Source organism: Parus major, chromosome 1A, assembly GCF_001522545.3.
Source record: "Parus major isolate Abel chromosome 1A, Parus_major1.1, whole genome shotgun sequence".
Lineage (NCBI taxonomy): Eukaryota > Metazoa > Chordata > Aves > Passeriformes > Paridae > Parus > Parus major.
Window position 1 is genome coordinate 6769989 of NC_031773.1, and position 22299 is coordinate 6792287.

General features: G+C 43.1%; 1 protein-coding gene across 1 annotated transcript in view; it reads left to right on the plus strand.

Moving 5' to 3' along the window:
• Positions 1 to 22299, plus strand: part of ELAPOR2 (endosome-lysosome associated apoptosis and autophagy regulator family member 2) — a 92662-nt gene that overhangs the window by 42078 nt on the left and 28285 nt on the right. The window contains exons 2-4 of the mRNA XM_015629204.3: positions 5496 to 5616; positions 19183 to 19378; positions 20045 to 20192. Of these exons, the coding sequence (XP_015484690.1) occupies positions 5496 to 5616; positions 19183 to 19378; positions 20045 to 20192 (465 nt within the window). The remainder of the gene's footprint in view (positions 1 to 5495; positions 5617 to 19182; positions 19379 to 20044; positions 20193 to 22299) is intronic.

Consider the following 22299-nt stretch of genomic DNA (forward strand, 5'->3'; position numbering starts at 1 on the left):
AATAAATACACAGCTAATCCCTATTGTACGTATAAATATAGACAGCACAGAGGTCTGTAAAGATTATGGATGCCCCTTTTGGCAAGCAGTATCTTTTAATAGCATTGTGTGCAGCTAATCAGGTTAAGCAGAATATCAGTGGAAGAAGAAATCCATGTTTAGGGAAGGAGTAAGTGTCAGACCTCTTGCGAATTGTTGGTTAGTAATATTGGCCAGGTAGCATAGGAGGGGTTGGTTTTGTTTTTCTTTTTTGGTTTTAATTTGGCTCAATGATGTCTGTGGTTGGAAAACCACAGGAGCAGCTCAAGCTGCTGAATTGCAGGAGTCTTTTGCTATTGTGCTCCATGACAGATATGGTAAATGCTCTTGCTTCTGGGCTTCATCCAGTGTTTTCTGCCCAAACTGAGTGTTCAGTGCATGTGAAACTGGTTGCAAGGGCTTGTGTCCTCTTTGCTCTTTGGTTCTAATTAAGTGGAAGGTGTGCAAGGCATCTGCCATCAATGTGAAAGGCAGGAATGAATAAATTGGTGCAGAAAAATAGGAAAGGCACTGAAGAGGGTGTTGCTCTTTGTCATGGAGAAAACTCATTGCTATGGGGTTTGTCTGGAAGAAAGCTCTCCAGTCAGTGGAGAAGAAAACAATCCTTGTAGAGTTTCAGAAATGTCCTGAAATAGGCATTTGCTTGAAATAGAGATCTGTGCCCTGGAAATGCCTGTGTCAGTCAGCTGTTGTGGGGGACTGTGAGATGTCTAGCCCAGATGCAGAGGTCTGGAAACATCTAATCTGTCATGGACTGGGCCTGGGGAGCTGGGCAGGGAGGGCCACTGGGTACCACTTAAAGTGAAGACAAGAATTGCATGAGATGGGGGCAGTGGGGCTGCTGGGGACACAGGGTGGGACACACCGTGCTGAGGTGTTGCTCAGCCAGCTCCTGGTGGGCTGGGAGCTGGGGAAGGGCTGCAGGGCAGGAGGTGTTGGTGCCCCAGGGAGTCAGGAGATCTCTGCTGGAGCCTTGCACTGGATGTGTGAGAGGGTGCCAGGCCCACACCATTGATCCCATATTGATGGGTTTGGGGCATAGGATGCTGGAAAAATTCTGTTGTGTTTTCCTCCCCCTGGCAGAGCTGTGACCAGTGCACCAACTCTTTGCCATCATGTCTCATCATGAGATGAGCTGCTTTTTGTGCAGGGTGTCCTTCAAAGAGAGCATGTGTAGGTCAGAGAGTCTCTCATTACAGCTTTGCATGGTACTGCTGATGTGATTTCACTAATTCTCCAAGAACAATAAAGCAAAATTCAGCACAGGGTAAAGCAAACGCAGATGCCTATTTTTGGTAGCATTTTTCAGGTTACTATTAACCTTTCATTTGAAATTTAATGCTGAGGACTACACATTGATCCTGAGTGATTCCTTGGAACAGCATCAATTTTCCATTTAGAAAATTGCATTTTTTCCAAGTTTAACCCTGTGTGGGATGTTGTTTATTTTTTCCTGAGAGACACTTTCCAATGGAAACTTCCTCTTTGGGTCTGGAATTCAAACCAATTCTGCCAAACCCTAGGAATTATGATCAATGAAATAGGAAATGCTATAAGAAATTATAGCTGAACTGGGGGAGGGACATATTTAGAAGATGAAGGCCAAGTGCAGGAAAGTAATAAAACAGAGTCAGAATTACAGTTAAAATTAAAACAGGCCTGTGGCCAAATGTAAAGATACTGTGTGAGTGGAGATGATAGTGGGAAAAAACATTGAAAGCAAAGCCAGAGTAGCAGCTGGCAACAGATAACATCTGGCAATGGATTTGCCATGAAACTCACTTCAGAGAACTGGTGAGTGAAGAAATTTTTCTGTCATGGAGTTGGAAGTAGACAATTTTTAATGTTCCTTCCAATATAAGCCATTCTATGATTCTATGGGGAAATCCCAATATAATGGCATTTTTCCATGAGAAACAAAAGTGTTGTAAGTGTCCCATGGTGCTGAGGTGGCTTCATAGTCGGCCTTCTATATTTGGAGGTTGACATTCCTGAGGCAGATTAGAAGTGCTGAGCGCAGAAAGAATTAATGGGCAATTTCCAGAGCCTGCCAACATTGTGTGTGATGGAAGGTGTGCGTGCTGCAGCCAAGGTGTGCTCCCAGCTCATAGGGATGGACCTGAGCTGGGGGCTGAGGACATCACCATGGCTGTTAAACCAGTTTGAGGTGCTGGATCATGTAGCTGAACCACCAGTTCCTGCAGTTTCATTCACCCACCATAAGTAGCCACGCTGGTTAGTTTAAAGCTGAAGTTGTGAGCTGCTGCCATGCCTGTGATGCAGAACAGATGTTCTGGTCACAAAATTCTGCTAATAAAAGATGGACACAACTGGGCCCTCAGTGTTTGTTTCATAGAATCATTGAATCAGAGAATGGTTTGTGTTGGGAAGGGTCCTTAAAGATCTCATGCCAAACCCTGTGCCATGGGCAGGGATATCTTCCACTATCCCAGGTTGCTTAAAGCCCTGCCCAACCTCATATCAAACACTTCCATGGATGAGGTATCTACAGTTTCTCTGGGCAATTTCTTTTTGGCAGATTCTTTGGAGGAAGGTTGGATCTGGATGATCTTTAATGCTCCAACTTAAATCATTCTGGGATTCAGTGGTTCTTTGATTCTAAGAGAGTAGCACTGGTAGCTGGCAGAGGTTTTTGGAGCTATGCATGTGTATGCAACCAAAGCCAAAAGTTAATTTGAAGAGTCCTCAATACAGTCATTTATCAGATAACCAGCCATGTTTATAGAGGTGTTTTCAGATATAAAGCTGAGTTGAAAGTCAGATAGAAAACAAACAAAAACCCCACCCCAACCATTCTTGCACAAGGGAACTGACCATAGTACAGGGAAAAGTAAGAGATCACTCAGAACTCTTGTTCTGCTGTACAAACTTTTCAATTTTGTGACTCCTCTGTGGACACAGCTGCACACAGGAATGGGGTGATCAGAGGGAATGACGTGTTGGGTCCATCTCTCCAGAAACCTCACCTGACTGGTTAAAGCTGGAGAAATTTCTGTTGGAGGGATGGAAACCTGGCTCATCTGCCTGAACATGGAAGGAGAGCAGAAGCCTTTTATTCTTTACAATTCTTGTTAGTGTCCTGAATTTTGAATCCCTGTTGATAGCTGACAGTTATTCAGCCATTAGAGGGGATGTTTCTGCACTGCATGATGCATCCCTCACAGCTGCCCCACTTTTGGGACCCACTTTGGCTGCAGAGGGATTGGATTGCTGGCTCAACATCACTGAAGTATGCTTTGAGAGGGTGACTATGAGAGCAACCTGGATTGTCAACACTGAGCTGCTCTCTGTAATTTTTTTGATCTGATATTAAATCAAAAATGAATCTGAGAATGAGTCAGAGCACTTCAATATCCTTTTCTTTGGTTCACTCCACTCTTGCATATTTAATTTAATAGATAATTTTTTTTTCTTATGTTATATGAACTAGGAGATTAATCTATTACATTTGTGTATTATGGTTGCCTTATAGGCAGATTTCATACTGAGATGATTCAGGACTGTTTTCTTAAAGCGTTCCTGAAAGATTGCATAATGAAAGGGTAAAATACATATTACAATTAAGTATATTTGTAGAGTTGGCAGTGTGTTATATCATATTTCACGTGCTGATCTGGGTTTGGCTTTTTTGAGACAAAACTGTGCTGCAAGTTAGGTTTCTAAACCATTTATTGAGCAACAGAGATAATTATTGAGCCATGAAAATATTAATTCCAGAGAAATCAGATTATTATTTGCAACTGGATGCAAAATAGAAAAGGCTATAATGATGTATAGGTAGAACTTTATTAGTATTTGAATATCTCTGGAGAGCTATGGTAACAGTAGAGGAAGCATTAAACTCAGTATTGTTTGTTTTTCTGCAAGTAAATGAGGAGAATTGCAAATCTTCTCCATGTGAGTCAGCTGAGTATTTGCAGGAGTTAACTAATCTATATCAGAGCCAGCATGGATCAGCTCTTACCCACCTGATCCCCCTTCTTTCTGCTCCATCATGTACAGTGTCAGTTGCAAGAACAGGAGAAGATTTCCCCAAAATAATCCCTGTGTGCACAGAGTAGCTGCTCCTGGGGCAGTGGAATTAGGGCCTGATGTCTGCAGTCATGGCAGGAAGGCAGATTTCTGCTGCCTCTTGGGTGGACTGGTAAATTGAAAGGAGCCAATCAGACTTTATGGATCACCACACCAGGCTGCCCCAAAGCTTCTTAAACATTGAGCCTGTAGCTAATTTTGCTCGGTACCATGCTCTTTGGTGGTGCTTTTATGGGCCAGGAAGGGATGTGCAGTGCTGGAGGTGAGGTTCCCCTGAGGAAATGGAGAAGAGTCCACCCAAATGAAGTGGCTAGTATCCCTCTGTAGCCAGTGGGGAGAAAGGAAGTGTTTCTAGGATGTGTTATCTCTTTGCCTCCTCTTCAATAGGTGTCTAAAATAGCCCATGCCCAATGTTTTATCTTGATTAACTGCAGAGGGGGCTGGAGGTGGCTTTGGAACCATCTTTTATGGAACCATCTTATGGAGCTTGCCAGGGCATGTAATTTGAACATGGGTCTGTTCCCTCTGAAGAAAGTTATTCACCATTTCTGCCAGCTCCACCCAGACTGGTTGAAAAATGAGATGTTGCTGAGGTTTATTTTAATCATAAACTTCTGGGCTATGAATTTGAAAACAGAGATATAAACACAAAACTAAAAATGTAATTAAATGTGAGTTTAGATTTTATGTGGGATCTGAATCAATACTATTAATAAGACAAATAGCTAATATTTTTTCCTAGCCAATGCTAGGAAGTCTCTTACTCTTTTTCACTGAGTCTGCCAGGGCTTATCTCAGCCACAGAGACCATGGGACTGGTCTCCCCTCACACCATCATTCTGCCTTGAGGTACTTCTCAGAGCTGACCTTGGATGATACTTTCAGAGGGATCCCAATACCACATTTATCTGCCCAAATTTTCCTGGGATTCCTCTGAAACTGACAAAAGAGGGAAAGGCACTTGCAGAAGGAATCATTCCATGCACCTTACACATCCAGTCTATCATGGCATGACTTGGGCTCTGAGGATGGCTTGCTCCATTGATCAAAGAGGAAGCCTTGTTGACTGCTGTAGATCAGCTACTGTGATGGACAGAAATTTTTGATCAATCCTGCTCTAAGAGACTGGGAAAAAAAAAAATCTGGTGGAATCTGCATCCTGTCTATCAAGTGCTTTTGCAAATCCCACCTTCTGCCCCAGCATTTGTGCTGCACGGCATCTGATGAGAGCTGTGCTTGCTCTCTGATGATACACGGCAATCATCAAAGCTGCACAGTATGTTCCACGCCAGCTACTTCCTCTCTGGTTTAATTACAACTGAGCTTGCTAATCCCAGTCTTGATTAATGAGTTTAATATGCAAATGTTATGATGAAACTGAAATTCTTTGTAATTGCTTGCAGACAGATTACCACTTCGAGTACACAGAGTGCGACAGCAGTGGCTCCAGATGGAGGGTGGCTGTCCCGAATCCGTCAGTGGAGTGCTCTGGACTACCTGACCCCGTGAGAGGGAAGGAATGCAGTACGTGGCAACTTTTCATTTTACAGACTGTTACTGGCTTTTTGTGCTATTTACATTCGTAGGGCTTCCCAGGTCTGTCACTGATGTCCTGAGTTTCCCTGAGTTGTCCTTCCCCTCCAGCCCAACTTTCTGTGGAGCAGGGATTGTCTTTGCAGTGTATCCGTGCAGGTCACTGTCTGCTACAGGTATCCCTTTTATGCTCAGATGAGGCACATCTATGACAGTACCCCCTGAAGAGATGTGGTTGCTTGTCTTGAGCTGCCCTGCTCTCCAGTTCTGCAGCTCTCCAGCTCATTTTAAGCTGTGTTGGCTAAAACAGTGACCAGCAGTGGTCAAACTATGTTTGCATAGTGTCCACATTCTCATTACTTTCATTATTTAGCTATTCATAGGCTGAATGCATAAGGAATGGTAAATGTCTTATTTGCCTGAGTTATTTTTTATGATGAAGCTCCTGCATTTTATTTATTTATGCATTTATTTTTTAACAACTTGGAGTGTTTTCATATCACTTGGTTCTGCATTTTTTTTAATGGTGAAACACTTCTTTGCATCTGGGGATATAAACGAACTGCTGCTCTGCAAACACATCCTCACTGTTTTGTAGCTTCCCAGTCTGAATGCTCTTTCCCATCACTCTTCCTTGCTCTAGCAATTCTCTCCATAAAAAATCCTAGCAGTAATTTATACCAGGGGGTATAAATTATTGTATCTGACAAACAGGATGAACAACAGCCACATCTTTTCAGTTCTATTGCAGCAGATGTCAGATTTACTCGCTTCTGATTCTCCTCCTCTAAAGGTTTATTTTCATTTCTCTGTGTTCCAGTGTGAGGTACATAAATGTTTTCTGTAGCATTGTTGATCACTGGAAGGTTTCTGACTGCTTGCAAGCATCATTTGAGAATGTGTCATTCCTGGTATTTGGATTTAGTTTCCAAGGTTTTAAATGTGGAATCTCTGTATATCCCTGGGATGTGCTTTTTCAATTACAGAAATATAGGCCTGAGAAGCACCTCAGGTAATCCCATAATTCATCCTCCAGCCCAAATAGCTGTAGTGGAAATGACTGTCATTCATGGCTGATGTTTGGCTGGACTGTTTTCAGGCACCTCTTGTGATGTAGAGCCCAGAAGCTCTCCAGATATTTGCTCATATATTTAGTTCTTTTCATTTTCCCTCCTGTTGAAGATTTTTCTGCTGTTGAATCTCCCTTCTTATACTTCAAGCCCATCACTTTTTGCTGCCTGCACTATAAAGGAGCAGATAGTTTTATTTCTTCTGCTGCACAACCACTTTTGGTGTACCCTGGAGGACATAGGTATAACTCATTTTTTCTGATGTACATTATTTCTTCTTAAGTTTTGTGATAAATGGTTTAAGTCCAGCAGCATTACACTATCCTCAACTTTCTGCTACAGATTTTGACAAATGGTTCACTTCCCTCTTCATCTTCTATTGTTTGTGCCAGTTTCTGGTCTTAAATCAATTCCAATGAGAATTCATCTGGTTTATAACAATAGATGAATCTGGCTTCTCAATATCTGGCCCTTGCTAGACAAGGTGAAAGCTTTTCCCAGTAGATGGGCTCAGATATTATACACCAAAATACAGGATTCTGTTAAATTCACTGGAAGACTCATCTCCTTCTTGTAGTGTTGCTGTTAAATCCCATGGCAATTCAGCTGGTTTGAGAAGCAATCAGATATTTGACTTTTTTACTGGACCCCTCAGATCTCATCTCCCTGGGCTCTTGGAGTTCTTTTTTTTCTGTCTGTAGTAAATTAACTGGCTTCAGGGGCTGTCTGTCTATGTTCTGATGGCAAAAGTAATTTTAGGTTTTCTCATCTCTTAGTCTTTCACCTTTTGCTTAAAGAACAACCAATCTTTCAGCCTGAAAACATGAATCTGTCAACAGCAGTCAGGCACTGTAGGAATTTGTAGGGAACACCTTTCACATTCAGCTTGGTTAATGTAGTGGTTTTTACTGTAAAATATTTTACCCAGTGTAGAGTTTGAACAATCCATTCTCCAGTGGGTGGGATAAACTGGGAGAGGCAGCTTTTGAAAAATTACTTCCCTACAAATCTCTAGAGTTTGCACATGGGGGTCTGTTGTTGATGATGAGCTGTGTTGAAAATGCTGACTGGTATCTCCTTGCTGTCTTGTCATATTGTCTAAGCTGGTGTCTTCTGTCTCATCTGACAATACAGCAGCTGTATCAAGGACATCTTACACTAAAAGCATGAATTTCTGCAGCCTAAGGAAAACAAAAGGTTCTGTATCTTCTGAGGCTTCTACAGCTTGTGTCCTTAGTGGATTTGTGCTGCAGGCTTGGCCAGGGGTTGCACACAACTCACATTAATGGCTTTTTGAGATGCCTTCCTTCTCTCTTAGGCCTGGTGCTATTTTATCCCAAGGTCTATCAAGAAATGCCAGAACTCTGCCATCTCTGAAATGACTCTTTCTGGACATTCTATGAATTTATTCAGGTTCTCCTACATCTCACAGGCCCTACCCTATGCCAGGACATATGAACTGGGGCTCGTTTTGGCATTTGGTAGTCTCCTGGAGTCCCCTTGGGTCCCTCTTTGGTCCTTCACCCTGCAGAATCAGGGCCTACAGTAAAATCACTCTGGGTAGGATAATTTCCAGCTTCTGACTTCCTCCTTCCAGAGGTCTGTTATCTTCAGAAGTTTTGTTCAGCATCTTTTAGTCCTGAGATACCCTGTGGCCAACTATGTCTTTGCTTTTAAGAGAGAGGGTTGCACTTGTATAGCAATTGCAGTTGTAAAGCAGCATGAGCTCTTAGGGCTTTTTGTTTTTTTTGTCTCCTTGAGGTTTGTAGAACCCTCAGTAGACACAATGGTATGGGGGAATTTGTATGAGAAAGTGAGTTTTTGGAACACATCTGCCATCACTGCTGACTTCACAATGTTTGCAGTTGTTTTCATCTACTCAGAAATGCTGCCACTTGAGAATATCTGCCACTGATCTTTACTGCTCCCTGAAAAGAGAAGTGATGTGCAGGCTGTCATTAATTTTGAGTCCTGAGAATACTGTGCCAACCTCTCCTTCTTCCAAATGCTCAGCAGTCTCTCTCTTTAAGTTGTGCCTGAACTAGAAATTTGAAAGACAGTATAACAATATGTTAAATGTCTCCTGCTCTGTAAATATGTCTAGACTGTGGCCTCCAGTGGAGTGGAAAGACACTCGAGATTGCTAAAAATGTGTTAGCTCAGGTGCTTCCCATATCTGGGGCAACTGAACTGTGGCATCAGAGCTCAGTCAGTGTCTTGAGATGTGCTCGTTTTCAGGATGCTGTGTTTTACTGCTTTTCATTTGAATGAAACCATTTAAAATTAGGTTGGATATCTCTGTGCTCTGCTGCATTTTGAAACACACAGTGACCTGCAAATCACAGCTGACTGTGTCCTGCTGAGCACAGCCTCAGCATTCCCTGCAGCTGCTGTAGGATCTGAAACCTGCCAGGATTCTGCCCTGTTTTTGAGTCTTCAAAAACTTAATCAGCAAAGTTTACCTGCAGAGAAGACGGTGTCCTCTGAGAAGCAGTCATGGAGTGTGTAGTAGAAAGGGCTGTCATATTTTGACTGCTTTATGACCTGGTTTCTAGAAGAAGGATTTTTATGCTTTTTTCTTTCCATGAGCACAGAGCAGCACAGTGATCCACCTTCCCCTCCCGCTACCCTCCTGCCCTCCACATCTCTCCCATGTAGGTGGTAGTGGGAAGGAAGAAGGAGGCTCATGTGACAGATTTTTGTGGTGCTGTAGGAGGTCCTGCTATGCAGTGACCCAGATATGTGAGGGAAGCTGCAGTAGCAGCTCTGCAGTTGCAGAGCACTGGGACAAGGTGCCCTGTTCTGTATTTCACTATTCTGTATTTGACTATTCTGTATTTCTCTCTTTTTTTCTGTTCTCCTTGCTCTGGGGGGCTGCAGTCATCACCACCTTCAGACCCTGCAGCCTGTGTTTTCCCATTCAGCGTGTTGGGGCACCTCAGTGGTCACTCCGTGGGGCTGGGCCAGGCCATGGCATGGCCACACCAGGCTGCTTGGACACCTCTCCCAGCTTTCTGTTCACAGCTGAGTCACGTTTTTGATGCTGCCACGTCATTGTTGCAGGGGCTCCTGTGAAGAGATGTATTAAAAGTCCAAAAAAGATTTTGGCTAGGGAAAAGGTAATATTTATTACTCCTAGAGCTACTCTGGCTCTCCTTTGCTTCTCATTTAAGATGTCTCCTCCAGGCATCTCCCCAGTACTGTTCTGGGGGTTGGGTACAAACATGGAGGTGGGGGTGGCAGACAGAGAGCCTCCTTCAGCAGAATCCAGACCTCTGAATCACTCCTGACAGTTGGGAATGTGCTTTACTAATTTGATCTCCTTCATTTTTAATTACCACAGATCTCCCTCTGATCCCTTCATGAGTCTGATAGCAGGAAGGGAGTTCAGCTGGTAAGGATCACTGCCATCAGGGCAGTTGCTTGGCTTTTTAAATGGAAAATATTGATGGCAGTCCAAGGGAGTAGTTTGCTTTAGGGCTAAGCCCTTGCCTGCACCCTCTTATGGCTGATATCTCTGGGAGCCTTTTGATTTGGTGTGGGGCTGTAGGCAGTGTCTGATGGGGGCTTTTTGGGATTTGGCAGTGGGAGCAGCACTTGGCATGGTGCTCCTGCTGACACTGCACTGCAGTCTGTTTCTGTGGCCACCAGTTCTTCTGCCAGCCTGACCATATGCTGCATGTTTTACACTCCAGAATCTGAATTTGGAGCCTTCCCCTTCCCCTTCCCCTTCCCCTTCCCAAGTATATACTTCCTCAAGTATAGCCCAAATACCTGGTTCAGAGTGTGCCCTTGGTGTTCCCAGGTGCACTGATATTCTCATCTCAGCAGAATTTTTGCCCAAAAAGACTTTAGAGGGTTCACATTTTGACCTCATGCTTTTAAAAAATATTAACTCTCTTACTCCACAGAATATTAGTTATTTGTCACTCTCCTAGGCAAGAATAGGTTGTACCTTATCTCATAAATATCCGCTCATTTTGTGGTGCTGTGTGCATAATACAGAAATGATAGTGAAAATAATAGAGAATTTTTAAAGGATTGGATTTGCTGTGTTCAAGAGGAAGAAGTGCTGATAGGGTCATTATGATTGTCAACATCAAAATGCTAGTTCTAATCAGGAAGATTTTTTAAGAAAAGAGACAAAAAATATATGTTGATAATATAGGAGAACTTAATCAAATTGTTGGAACAGGATGCCCAGGGAGGTGGTGGAATCACCATCCTTGGAACTGTTGAAAGGCCATGTAGATGTGGCACTTGGGGACATGGTTTAGTGGTGGAGTTGGCAGTGCTGGGTTAATGGTTAGACTTGATATTTTTAGAGGTCTTTTCTGACCTTAATGATTCTGTGATTCTGTGGCTCTGCTTAGCAAAGTGCACCTTTACCTGCTGCCACTAAGGTGGGAGCAACTTCCTGGAAATCAGAAATGTGCTTCAGGTTTGAAGTGAATTATGTGAGCCTGCACCAAATGGCAAATGTGAAAAGCTCTGCCAACTTCAGAAAATAGACTGTCCTCAATTGCAATGGGCTTTACTGGAGTCTGAGAGCAAAATTTGACCTGATTTATTGCTACTGAGCTGTGCTTGTTGAGTGTATTCTAACTTGTGTAATCTGCTCCCAGGATACAACAGGGGGAGACAGGGATCTTCCTGCTAATTGCAGACTCAATTAGACAAAATGACCTTTTTAAGGCTGTACATTTTATAACACTTTAGGGAAATTTAAGTGATCAGCAGGAGTTTTAACATTTTTCTTTCATAACAGAAAACTGAAATGAGTTTGAGTTTGATGTTCTCTCGGTCTTTGGTAAAGTTGGATATCCCAAGCAGGTGAAAATTGCGCCTGCTCCTAACTCCCCTGAGGTCAGGGGGCATCTGCAAATTTTGTGTGCACACATGCATTAATGCAGGGCTGCCAAAGAGCAAAGCTATTCAGCTAGCAGGGGCATGCACAGCACAGTTTGAGAGTTGCTGCTAAAAGGCTGTGATTTAACACAGCACTCAAGCAGGTGATTATTCCTGTTCCTCTTACATCCCTGCTAATTTGTATTCCTGACTCCAGTCAGATATATGAGTCTTACTGATAATATTAGGTTTCTCACCTGGGCTGAAGCTTGAGGCTAGACTTCATGGTATTTCCATGTGGATTGATACCCTGAGGGATACCCCAGTTTTACAAGTATTTTTCCCAGAATTTTTACTCTGTGCATGAGCAAGACACTGTCTTTGCAGAGCAAGTCACACTCTTGCCTTTTTAAGCACAGATTCAAAACAAAATATGTAAATAGTTAAAAAGCTGAAGAGTTTGCACTGAACCCTCAGAATTTAATTCTCTCATCTGGAGAAGGATTACTGGGAACTGCATGTTGATGTGTGTACTAAGTTTATGAAGGGAAAGGTTGGCCTTAGTGAATTTTGATGAATTCTTCACCTTGTTTGTATACACAATGTAATTAAAAAAAGTTAAAAAGAAATTCCTCTTGAGTTGCTAATTTCCCTTTCAATAGGGAAGCAGCTGGCAAGACCTAGAGATTTGTTAAGGCTTGTTAGAGGGGTGAGAGGCAAGGACTGTGTGTGTGTGTGTGTGTGTGTGTGTGTGCAGAGAACATCAAATGGCACTAGAACCACTTTGGTTGATGAACAATCAAAATATGCCTGATGGAGTCAGTAGGGGCTGGAGAGCTGCTCATTCACCTCCAGATCTGTTTCCTGCCATCTCCACTGGGATGACTATTGACACCCTGGTAGCAAATGTGCTTCCCAGCCTCTTGGTGATCGCTGCTTTCCTGCTCTCTACACCACACTGCTATGAATTGATTATTTCCATTCCAAACCCACACCTTTCAGTGTCCAAATGATGCAATAAAGTGATAATAAAAGTGTCCTGTGTGCCACACCAGCTGGGGAAGAGCGGTGAACAGAAAAAAGCTTTGCTCTATTTCGTTATTTTTTGGATACAAGGAAAGATTATTTATTCCTATGAAATGCAAAAGTCTTCCACTGAAAGTACTCTTGGAAGTGGAAGGTACTCTTTCCCAAGTTATGTCAGGGTTCAGTATGATCACATTTCAAGCCTAAACAGCCTAGGCAGACTTTTTTTTCCTTTTTTTTTTTTTTTAATTAGGATTCAGTCTAGTTCCTGGTAACACATTGGGAAATAATGACTGAAGAAAACGAACATCAATTATTCACAGTCTATTGGAGAAGCCTCATATAAATTATTCACAGAAGACATTCTGAAGCTGGTGAGATTATAGGAAACATTAATAATAAAGCAATGATTTCTTCTTATCCTTTGTCTTCTTTTTTTACCTCCTCATTCTGTATTTTGGTTGGTCCTTGGCTCCATGTTGTGTGGACCCCAATGCCCCAGGCTGTCACTGAAAAGCCTCCATGTGCTTGTCCTTGGCCACATCTTCCCCTCTAGGCCTGTGGCACGTGTCTGCTGAAAACAGCAGCTGTTCAGAGACACAGCTGCCTGATGCTGCCAACCACATATTTCCACCTCTGCCCATGGGAGGCTGAGACAATTCAGCCCTGACTCTGCCTACAGGGCATGGCAGCATCTCACCTGAATCCCAGATGGTGGGGCTTTGGATGAACAACACAGGAATGGAGAGGGGAGAGATGGAAAACCAGTGTATGAGATTATCTTTGCTTTGTATTTTCATTGCTTTGTGTAGAATTGCTCAGTTGCTATCCCCTTCTAATGTTGTTACAACCTGGTAAAATCCAGTCTTGTGTCTTTTTTTTTTTTAATCCTAATTACTGAGAGCCAGGGAGATACAGAAGAATACACATAAATGTGCACATGTTCAGTGGCAAAACAGAATAAACAGAAGACCTGAGATAGTTTTAGATATTGTTAAGTAAGAAATGTCTGGAGGAAAAAGTCTGCTGAGAAGAGTGGTGGAGGTAGAAGTAGTGAGTCCAAGTGGTGTGGGATGGGAAGCTGGATGAGGAAAGAGGTAGGACTGGGTGGCCAGGGCTGCATAAGGGAGGAAAGCAATTTAATACATTGTAGTTTAGTGTTGGAGGATGCAGGGTATTGAGACAGCTTTGGTTAATCTTCTGGTGAAATCTCAAATATTGTGATCCCTCTCATGGTGTGGTAATATCTGAAAGATTCTTGACATGAGAAAACACTCCAGAGGAAAGTTTCAGACCTCAGGAGAAGCTCAGTAGCCAAATACATGTGAGGATCTACTCTGTTCATGATAACCCTGTCCTGATCCCCAGCATCAGAGAGTTAAGCAACATCAGAATGTTCAAGTCAGCCAGTGGAAGAGAAATGCACCTATTAATATTGATCCTAGTCCACCAAAATCACCAGGAGGGCCACCGCTGTACTACAGGACAGAATGTGACCCTGGAGACTTGCAGTCAGAGGACAAATGAGACAAGCTTGTTTATGGCCTGTTTTGCCCTCTGGGGAGCTGTTTCCATGTCTGCAAAGTGATTGTAAAGTGCAATCAGACCTGCCAAGTGATGTATTGCAAGCACTCCTCTGAAGTGGTGACACCGTGGGCAGGGTTCCTGCTTCGGGGTGCCCCAGTCCTCATGGTGTGTCCTAGGAGGGAGGTAGGACACCACTGATCTTAACTCACGGAGTTTAAGAGTAGGGGGCTTAATTAGATTTGCTAGTCTGACCTTGCAGACCATTAAAATACACCCAGCTAGGCTGATGGTGGGGCTGATAATGGGTATTTGGCATGAGCTTTTCTCCCATATGGTATCCAGTTATGGCGCGAAACGCTCGAGAGACAAAGGGTCCATCACATGCCATGACAGATTGTTTCAGCAGTCATTCCTCCTATTAAAAATCTGTGTGCTATTTCCAATTTGAGTTTGTTTGGGTTCAGCTTCCAGAAGGTAGCTCTTCTTATGCATTTCTCTGCTTGATTAAAGAGTGCAGCACGATCTTGTGTTTTCTCCCCCTGGAGATGCTTATATATTAATCAAGTTGACTCTCAGTCTTGTGATAAACTAAACAGATTAAATGCTTCAGATCTCTCACTGCACGACATTACCTCTAATTTTAAAACCATTTGAAGTCCTTTTGTTTTGCACTGACCTCATAAAAATGCCAAATCACATCTATATGCAGTATTATAACAATCTCCTTCGTGAGATACACGTTTCATCCTACGTATCTCTACCTCCACCTCTAAATTTATCCAGATCTCACTAATGCCTTTTTTGGATGCCTTGACAGTGGAAGCTCTTGATGAATGGTGTGTCTGCTCCCATCCTCAGCATGCTGCTCTCTGGGATACATTTCAGCCCTCTGCAGGCAGGGCTGGCACTCCTTGGCCTCAGCAGCTTGTCTTTACCTCTGACTCTGCTAAAGCACACTAACTTTGAGTGGGCTCAGGCTTGGTAACAGTGTCTTCCCTGCCAATCTTGATACCCTTCCTTTTCTTTTTGCCTGCAGATCATTGAGGAAAATGGGGCAGCCATCAGACTCAGTCCTGGGCAGGCAGAACTGCCCCCTTCCTCCCTGCTCAAGGCTGGCTTCCTATTGACAGCCCCATCTGAGATCTGTTACTCAGGCAGGTCTTTGTCCCTTCAAGGTGTGCCTGCTGCTGCTGTGCAGCACTACCTTTCTTCATCAGAGTGACATGCAAAACTAAGCTAACTGTATTAGGAGCCCTAAGTCTATGACATCTGCTCCATCACCTTTATCAAGTGACTTGTAATCCCTTTAAAGAATGAAATGAGGTCTGTTTGACAAGCCTTACACAGCAGTGGCTATTAGTACTGTATCTCATGTCAATTTTTTATTAAGTGTGTACACTGTCAGCTTTATTGCATTTGTCTGTGAATGTGTGTGGCTGCCTGTGGTAATGTCTAGTTAAACAGTACTTTACAGCATCTTTTTCTGAGAAAGCCTAGTCACCTGTACAAACCACAACATATTTTTTTTTCCTTCTGTAGCTACTTAGGAAAGCTACAGCTGTGAATCACCAATAATTACGTCAGCTCCAAAGGCAGCCATGTATCCAGCACCACCGTGTGTCATTCTGTTCCTAACTGCCTCTGGAAATGTTCTTCCAATTTTAAAAATGCCCATGGTGGGGCAAGTAATGAAATCTTTCCAGGCATTTCACAGTTTTCTTCACAGAAAGAGAGATCACATTCAGTCTTCACAATTTGTGTTGCTCTGTGTAAGCTGGTGTGTAGCACCCAAATGATGTTTGAAAGGTGTAATAATAAAGTTTGCACTTAGGGACAGTAAATAGTGATCTCCAGTTATTCTGTAGAGACAATTTCTCTGAAAATTAAGTATCAAATGCCTGAACAAATGGACTCTGGGGTCAGAGGTGTTCACAAAGTCTCTGATGTGGAAGACAAATTTTTCCTCCAGATTCTTAAGCAAGAAGGGAGGGTTTAGTGGACGACGAACCAGAGCACACACCTAAAATGCAGAATTTATATTCCCAAAACTTTGCATCACTCCTTAACTTCCTATGTTGTGATGCAGCCCTTCTTGTTGGCAGCATCTTGTGTGTCCCCCCCCAAACACAGTGATGCTGCAGTAATGCCAGCTGTTTATGGGGCTGTGGGAAGTGCTGCATCTGTGCTCAGACCTCCTCATGACATGGAGCAGCCACAAGGGAGGAGACGCTCCTGGGATGCCCTGGGATGGATCATCTGTCTGAGCCTCCACAAGTGACTCTGACCTCTCTGTCTCCAGCTGGGACACCTCTCAAACTGATGCAATTTAGATTAAAGAAGGCTTGCCCTGGCTTTTGGTCTCCCCCTTGATGGAGGACCAAGCTGTGGGACTCTAGGAGAGGAGACCATGCTCACCACAGAGTGTGTTTCCTCCCCACTCTCCTCCAGCTGGAACGAGACCAAATGTTGCATCTGTTCCAATGTTGAAAGTGGTTCATGTTGCCATTAGCCACATTCAGCCCCAAATTGAACCTGGCAAGCAGCTGGCATGCTCAGAGCCAGTTTGCTTGCAGGGGGATGTGTTTTGATGGGAAATGCTGCTGCTTTTGAAATACAGTTCTTACAAGGAAAGAAGGTAATTCCCCACCTAAGTAAGATAAAGGGCCATTTATTTCCTGGAAGGTGAGAGATGGCTTGTCCTGCGTGGCAGCTGGCCTTATCTCCTGTACACTTCTCTCAAATGATCAGTTTGCAAGGGGTTAAAATATATTAGTTCAGTTAAAATAATAATCTCTGCTCAACCTCACTGCAATGGAAGAGGAGGCTCTGCTGCCTTTGCATCTTCATTATAGCAGTGAATTACTCATGGTTCTTGACTCCTTAGTTGAATTTCATCACTCTGGAATGGTTAAACAGCACTCTCAATTTCTTGCTATTTAGCTTTCTATAAAAAAAAATAATAAAAAGAATTGAAACTGTTAAAGAATTCAAAGATGCCATGAGAGAGCTTACTTGTCTACTTCCCTTCCTGATAGCTTCTCTCTGCACCCTTCAAAAGGAAAAAATAAAGCAAGATTTATTAATAATGCTAAAGCAGTGAGTCAGGACATCTTTATATATTTAAGGTGAAAAGCTGTACAAAGGGTGGCCACAGTTCAGGGGCACACAGGGACGTGTTTACTGCTTTTGTCCAAATCTCTGAAGAAAGCTGTTTCTCACCCCAGGTGCAGGAGATCCTGTGCTGTGAGCTGGGGTCACACAGTCAGTCAGATGGGGTGTTGGCTCTACCTCCTGTGCCACTGCTTACAGTGAACCACTTGACCTCACTGAGGGTGGATTTTGTCTGTCAGCCTTTCACAGAAATCCATCATGGCAGGATTTCCTCGTTTATTCCCACCCCAACACCCATCTCTGCCTGGATCCTGTGCTGTTTCCTTCTTGGTCCATCACCAGTGAGCAACAGGGTTAGAAATCTGTTGGCTTGAAGGCCACTGGTTCAAATTCAGAGTATGCTGGTATGACCAAGAAGGAAAAATGACCCTTTGGCAGATCATTCCATCAAAACATACCTTTTATCTGCTTTCCAGTGGCATGCATGAAGGACAATTACAGAAAGAAATCCTGCTGGCACTGGGACAGAAATGGGAGCTTGAACTGTTAGTTGGATTCAGATGGAGACTGGTGTTACGCAGGCATGAGTTAATCAAAGTGCTTACAATGAAACAAGTTTTTCTGCAGTTTAGATAAACACTGGCACATCTGTGCAATCACATTTTCTGGGATTTCAGCTGGCATCATTGTTTTGGGCGTTTCACCACTTTGGCTGCCAGTCTGGTCTCATCCTGCAGTTTCTCAGGCTAATGAGTTTATGTCTGTCGAAGGGAGTGTATGAAATATCTGTCACTGTGCAACGTGGCATGTGTGAAACAGAGAAAATCCCATCATTTCTTGGGATGTGAGTTGTGTGTGTTGCTCTGGCTCCTGCTTTGGCTTGACTGGTATAGTAGTTAAATTAAAAAATCTGCAAACATTGTAGGAAGTGCTACAGGCTGGAGAAAGTGCTCGTTTGTTTTCCATTCAGGATGTTCGGTATCAAAGAGGACATGATGCAGCATGGCACTGAGGGAAAGTGGGATGGTCTGCTATGGAAATGAGTGTCCAGGCAGGAGTTACAATTCCATGGAGCTCTGTAGGCATACAGGACTTCAGCTACTGTCCAGGTTTCTGTTTTATAATGGGAATAATCTTCCCTTCGCAGGCAGAGATGTGATATGGGGAACAAGGAGCATACAACTATTTGGTGGAAATGATTTTAGAGACATCAGAAAAAAAAGCACTTTGTGAATATACCTCCTAACTGTACTTCCCTTAATTACACAGATTTTGAATACACAGTTTTTGCTGTGCTGACAACCAGTGGTTATTTTTCAGCAGGTTAACGTCATCCTAATCAAAGATCCTCATCTTCTAGTCACAAACCTGTAGGTGACCTTTTCCAAGACCACATAGTTTATCAGGCAAGATGTTTGAGGCTTTGTAGGTAATTCATGTGAGAAGAAACACAGAGAGACCTTTGGGTCAGGTTAACTACTCTCAGCCAAGGTTATTAGTGTTATATTACTGTCAGCCTGCTGCTGTATGCCCTTCTTGGCTTAGGTGAGTGAGAAAGGTCTGTTCTGGCTCTCAGGTACTGGTGGTTTTAATTGAGTTCAAGGTGTAATAGTTGGGTGAGCAAGGGTGAGGAGAACTCTATTATAAATCCTTATTTTCACAAATTGCTTTTGGACACAGTCTGTCAATAGAGATTTTGTTTCTAAAAATCTTCTTTTTCCAATGGAGGTAAGTTGCAAATCAGGAGCTGTCACTGGGGTTTGGTTTCAGTGCTGCCACTTCATTGAAAGCCCAGGTGTACATCTCAGTTTTGCAGCTGATGCTGGCATTTCTGTTGTTATGTTCCTGGGACTGGGACATTCTGTTTTGTTCCCTTTAGTGGCAGTTGAATCTTAATTAATTAAGTGTCAAAAAAAAAAAAAAATAATAAGGATTGATGAATCCATTTCTGTGTTGTAAATTATTGTCTCCCCAGCTTTCTCCTGTGCCTCTGGTGAGTACCTGGAGATGAAGAACCAGGTGTGCAGCAAATGTGCAGAGGGGACCTACTCACTGGGCAGTGGGATCAAGTTTGACGAGTGGGATGAGCTGCCAGCAGGATTCTCCAACGTGGCAACTTTCATGGACACGGCGGTTGGCTCATCTGAGAGTAAAGCTGACAGCTGCAACAAGTAAGAAATTCTGTTTGCACCTGGGTTAGGCAGCTGTGGGTAAACCTGTGACAGCTCAGTGGCACAAATGACTCATCTAAGCTGTGCAGAGGGTAGCCAGCCCTGCTAATGGCAAACAGGAGTGGGGGGAGGTGAAATCTGTAGCTCCATCTCTTTGCTGTCAACACGGTCTCCTCAGGCTAATCAGCAGCCAGCGAGTTTAAGAGCAGCCTGGAGCTGCTCTTATTTGCAGCTGGAAAGCTCCAGGGTCATGGTATAGTAAATGTGGCTAAAAGGTCCTTTTACAGCCTATTTAGAGACCTGTGGTGCTTGCAGAAGGCTATTTCTGAGTGTAATTGAAGGTGTATTGAAGCTGTGGATAATAAACCTTTCTTATGTAGGCTGAGTCCTAAATTTTTCGTACCATATCCTTTCCTATGCACAGTTTTAAAGAAAAGTATTATATTATTCATGTAACATTTAAAATAGATATAAAATAAAATTATTATATTTACTGTATCTGAAAAATAAATTGAGATCCTGTAATAAATTTTAAAATTCACTGCAGTTAGCTGTTGTGGGATTCTGAGGTCTTTATTATGTAACATGTTTTTGTATAGTAGTGTACAAAATGTCTCCTCAGTATCTGTGATCTCAATTGAGGCTTGTTTTGTTTATGTTCACCAGCTCTTCATGGACGCCTCGAGGGAATTACATAGAGTCAAACAGGGATGATTGCACAGTTTCTCTCATCTACGCTGTGCACCTGAAGAAATCTGGCTTTGTCTTCTTTGAATACCAGTATATTGACAACAACATCTTCTTTGAATTTTTTGTAAGGCCTTTTATATGGTGAATCCAACCTTATATTGTAAGAATTCAACACAGATAAAGATCATTAGCAGCAGCTTTCCCCCTTTTAAGTTCCCTGCATGCCCATAACTTATTATTGCTGAACAAGATAAAAAAAATCTGCTTCTCTTTTTGTCACTTAATACTTTCTTGTGGCATTTATTTAATCTGCAAAACTTAGTCTGAATTAATTCTGTCTGCCATGCACTGGGATTTTTCCATTAGGGGTCATGATTGACCCAGTTAGTCCAGCCTTTTGCAAGACAGGTGTTGGTGGTAGATGTTCCCATTTAGGGGTCTCTGCCTGAAGATGTCTTTGAAGGGACTTGACATTTAAAAAGACTTCTTCCAAGTCAGTAGAGTGTAGAGACCTTTAGTTTTAGGTCAATTTGTGTCCTAGTAATTTAGTAATTAAGTTGAAATGAAAAGCAGGAGACATTCAGGTGACTTTCATTAGGAATTAGGCTCTGAGGATGTGTCTGTGCTGCAGAATGGAGCTGCTGGGGATCATTAGCTCTGACATGGGAACAGCCTGGCATGGCCTTGCACTCAAATTGCTGAAACAGCCTGGTCAGCAGTGACCAGAATGGGGAAGGCAGCCCTGCTTTGCACACCTGGATGGACTGGTTGCTGTCCAGCACCAGGATTTGTAATGGGGTGTAGATGCCTCACATTACTGAGGGGGTTCCACCTGTCCTTGTCATGTTGTTCCTGCCATTTGGGACAGAAAAAAAATGTAATGGTAAAGTGACTCAGGGAGGCAGATGACTGGAAATTTTCAGTCTCCTCTGTTACTGCCCCTGCATCTGTCTGAGAAGCTGTTTTTCATCAGAAAAACACAGCTCATGGCACCTCACAGTAGTGAGAAGTCCTAGCTGCTGTTGGTTAATATTTTTTGAAGTTTGGGAAAAAGTGCAAAGTATCCTTATCCTTAGCAGAGCTGGGAAAGGAAGATGAAAATTACCTGTTGGAGGCACCTTCATGCTGCTCCATCAGTGTGATAGATTGCTATTGCACTTCAATAACAGAACATGCAGGCAATGTTATTTAGCCATTGCTGTTTTGTGTTAGACTATCCTGCCTTCTTCATGGGAAGAAAGCAGCAGCTATGCTTTCTGCTGTCAGGTGAATGTGCCAGGATTTTGAATCCCAGCCCCAGTTGCTTGACTGACTGGCAGATCTGCTCCTGCAATAGATCAAATATATTGTTTCTCTGGGCACTGGCTTTGAAAATAGCTTCTTGATTATTGCTTTTATCCATATCCCACTCATTTGCCTTCTCTGAATTTATCATTCCCTGTTCAAGAAGCAGTGAGTGGTGCAGTCCTTTATAGAAATGCCCATGAATTTCTAGTCAGCCTCAGGATTTCAAGGAAACCATATTTAATGCTCCTGTAAAAGTAATTTTTTTTTTCCTCCAGCATGCCTTCGTGCTTAAATATATTTAACAATGACACTTTAAGTCTGGACAGTGGCATTTCAGTGGCAGATTACTGGGTAATGGTGAGGTGTTTGATCTGCCCTTCCTCAGCTCCATTTACGTGTTGAAGCCCTTTACACTTCATGAAAAGAGGCAATAAATTCTTACCTCCTCTTTGCAGGTGGGAACCAAGACACAAGGGTGCTGTAGCTTAAGTTGCACAAAATAATTAGGGATCTACCTTTTGCACAGGTGCTTCTTCACACCTCTTTTCCTCAATGCAGTTGGGCTAGGTGGGAATTGAGTGTACAGCCGCTTTGGAGGATGTGGGGTTGCACAACTTATCTCAGACTTGACATGGAGCAGCTTTAAGGAGGATCCTTGACTCCAGGTCAAGTGTCTGAAAGTGTTGAACTGGTCTTTTTCCCTGGTGCAATAAAAGCTGAATATGTGATCTCATGCCTAAGAGAGGCACGTACTTTTTCATCTGAGAAGACAGGTATAAGAAGAAGGAAGTGCACCAAACCCTGCTGTAAGGAAATGCTTCTGAGTTGTGCTGGGCCTGGGCAAGGGACAAACAACCTCACACCAGGACAGACACCCCATGTTGCCTCTCCCTTGGTAGCATTACTCTCATCCCTAGGTCAGGTGGCAGCAGGCCAAAGACAAA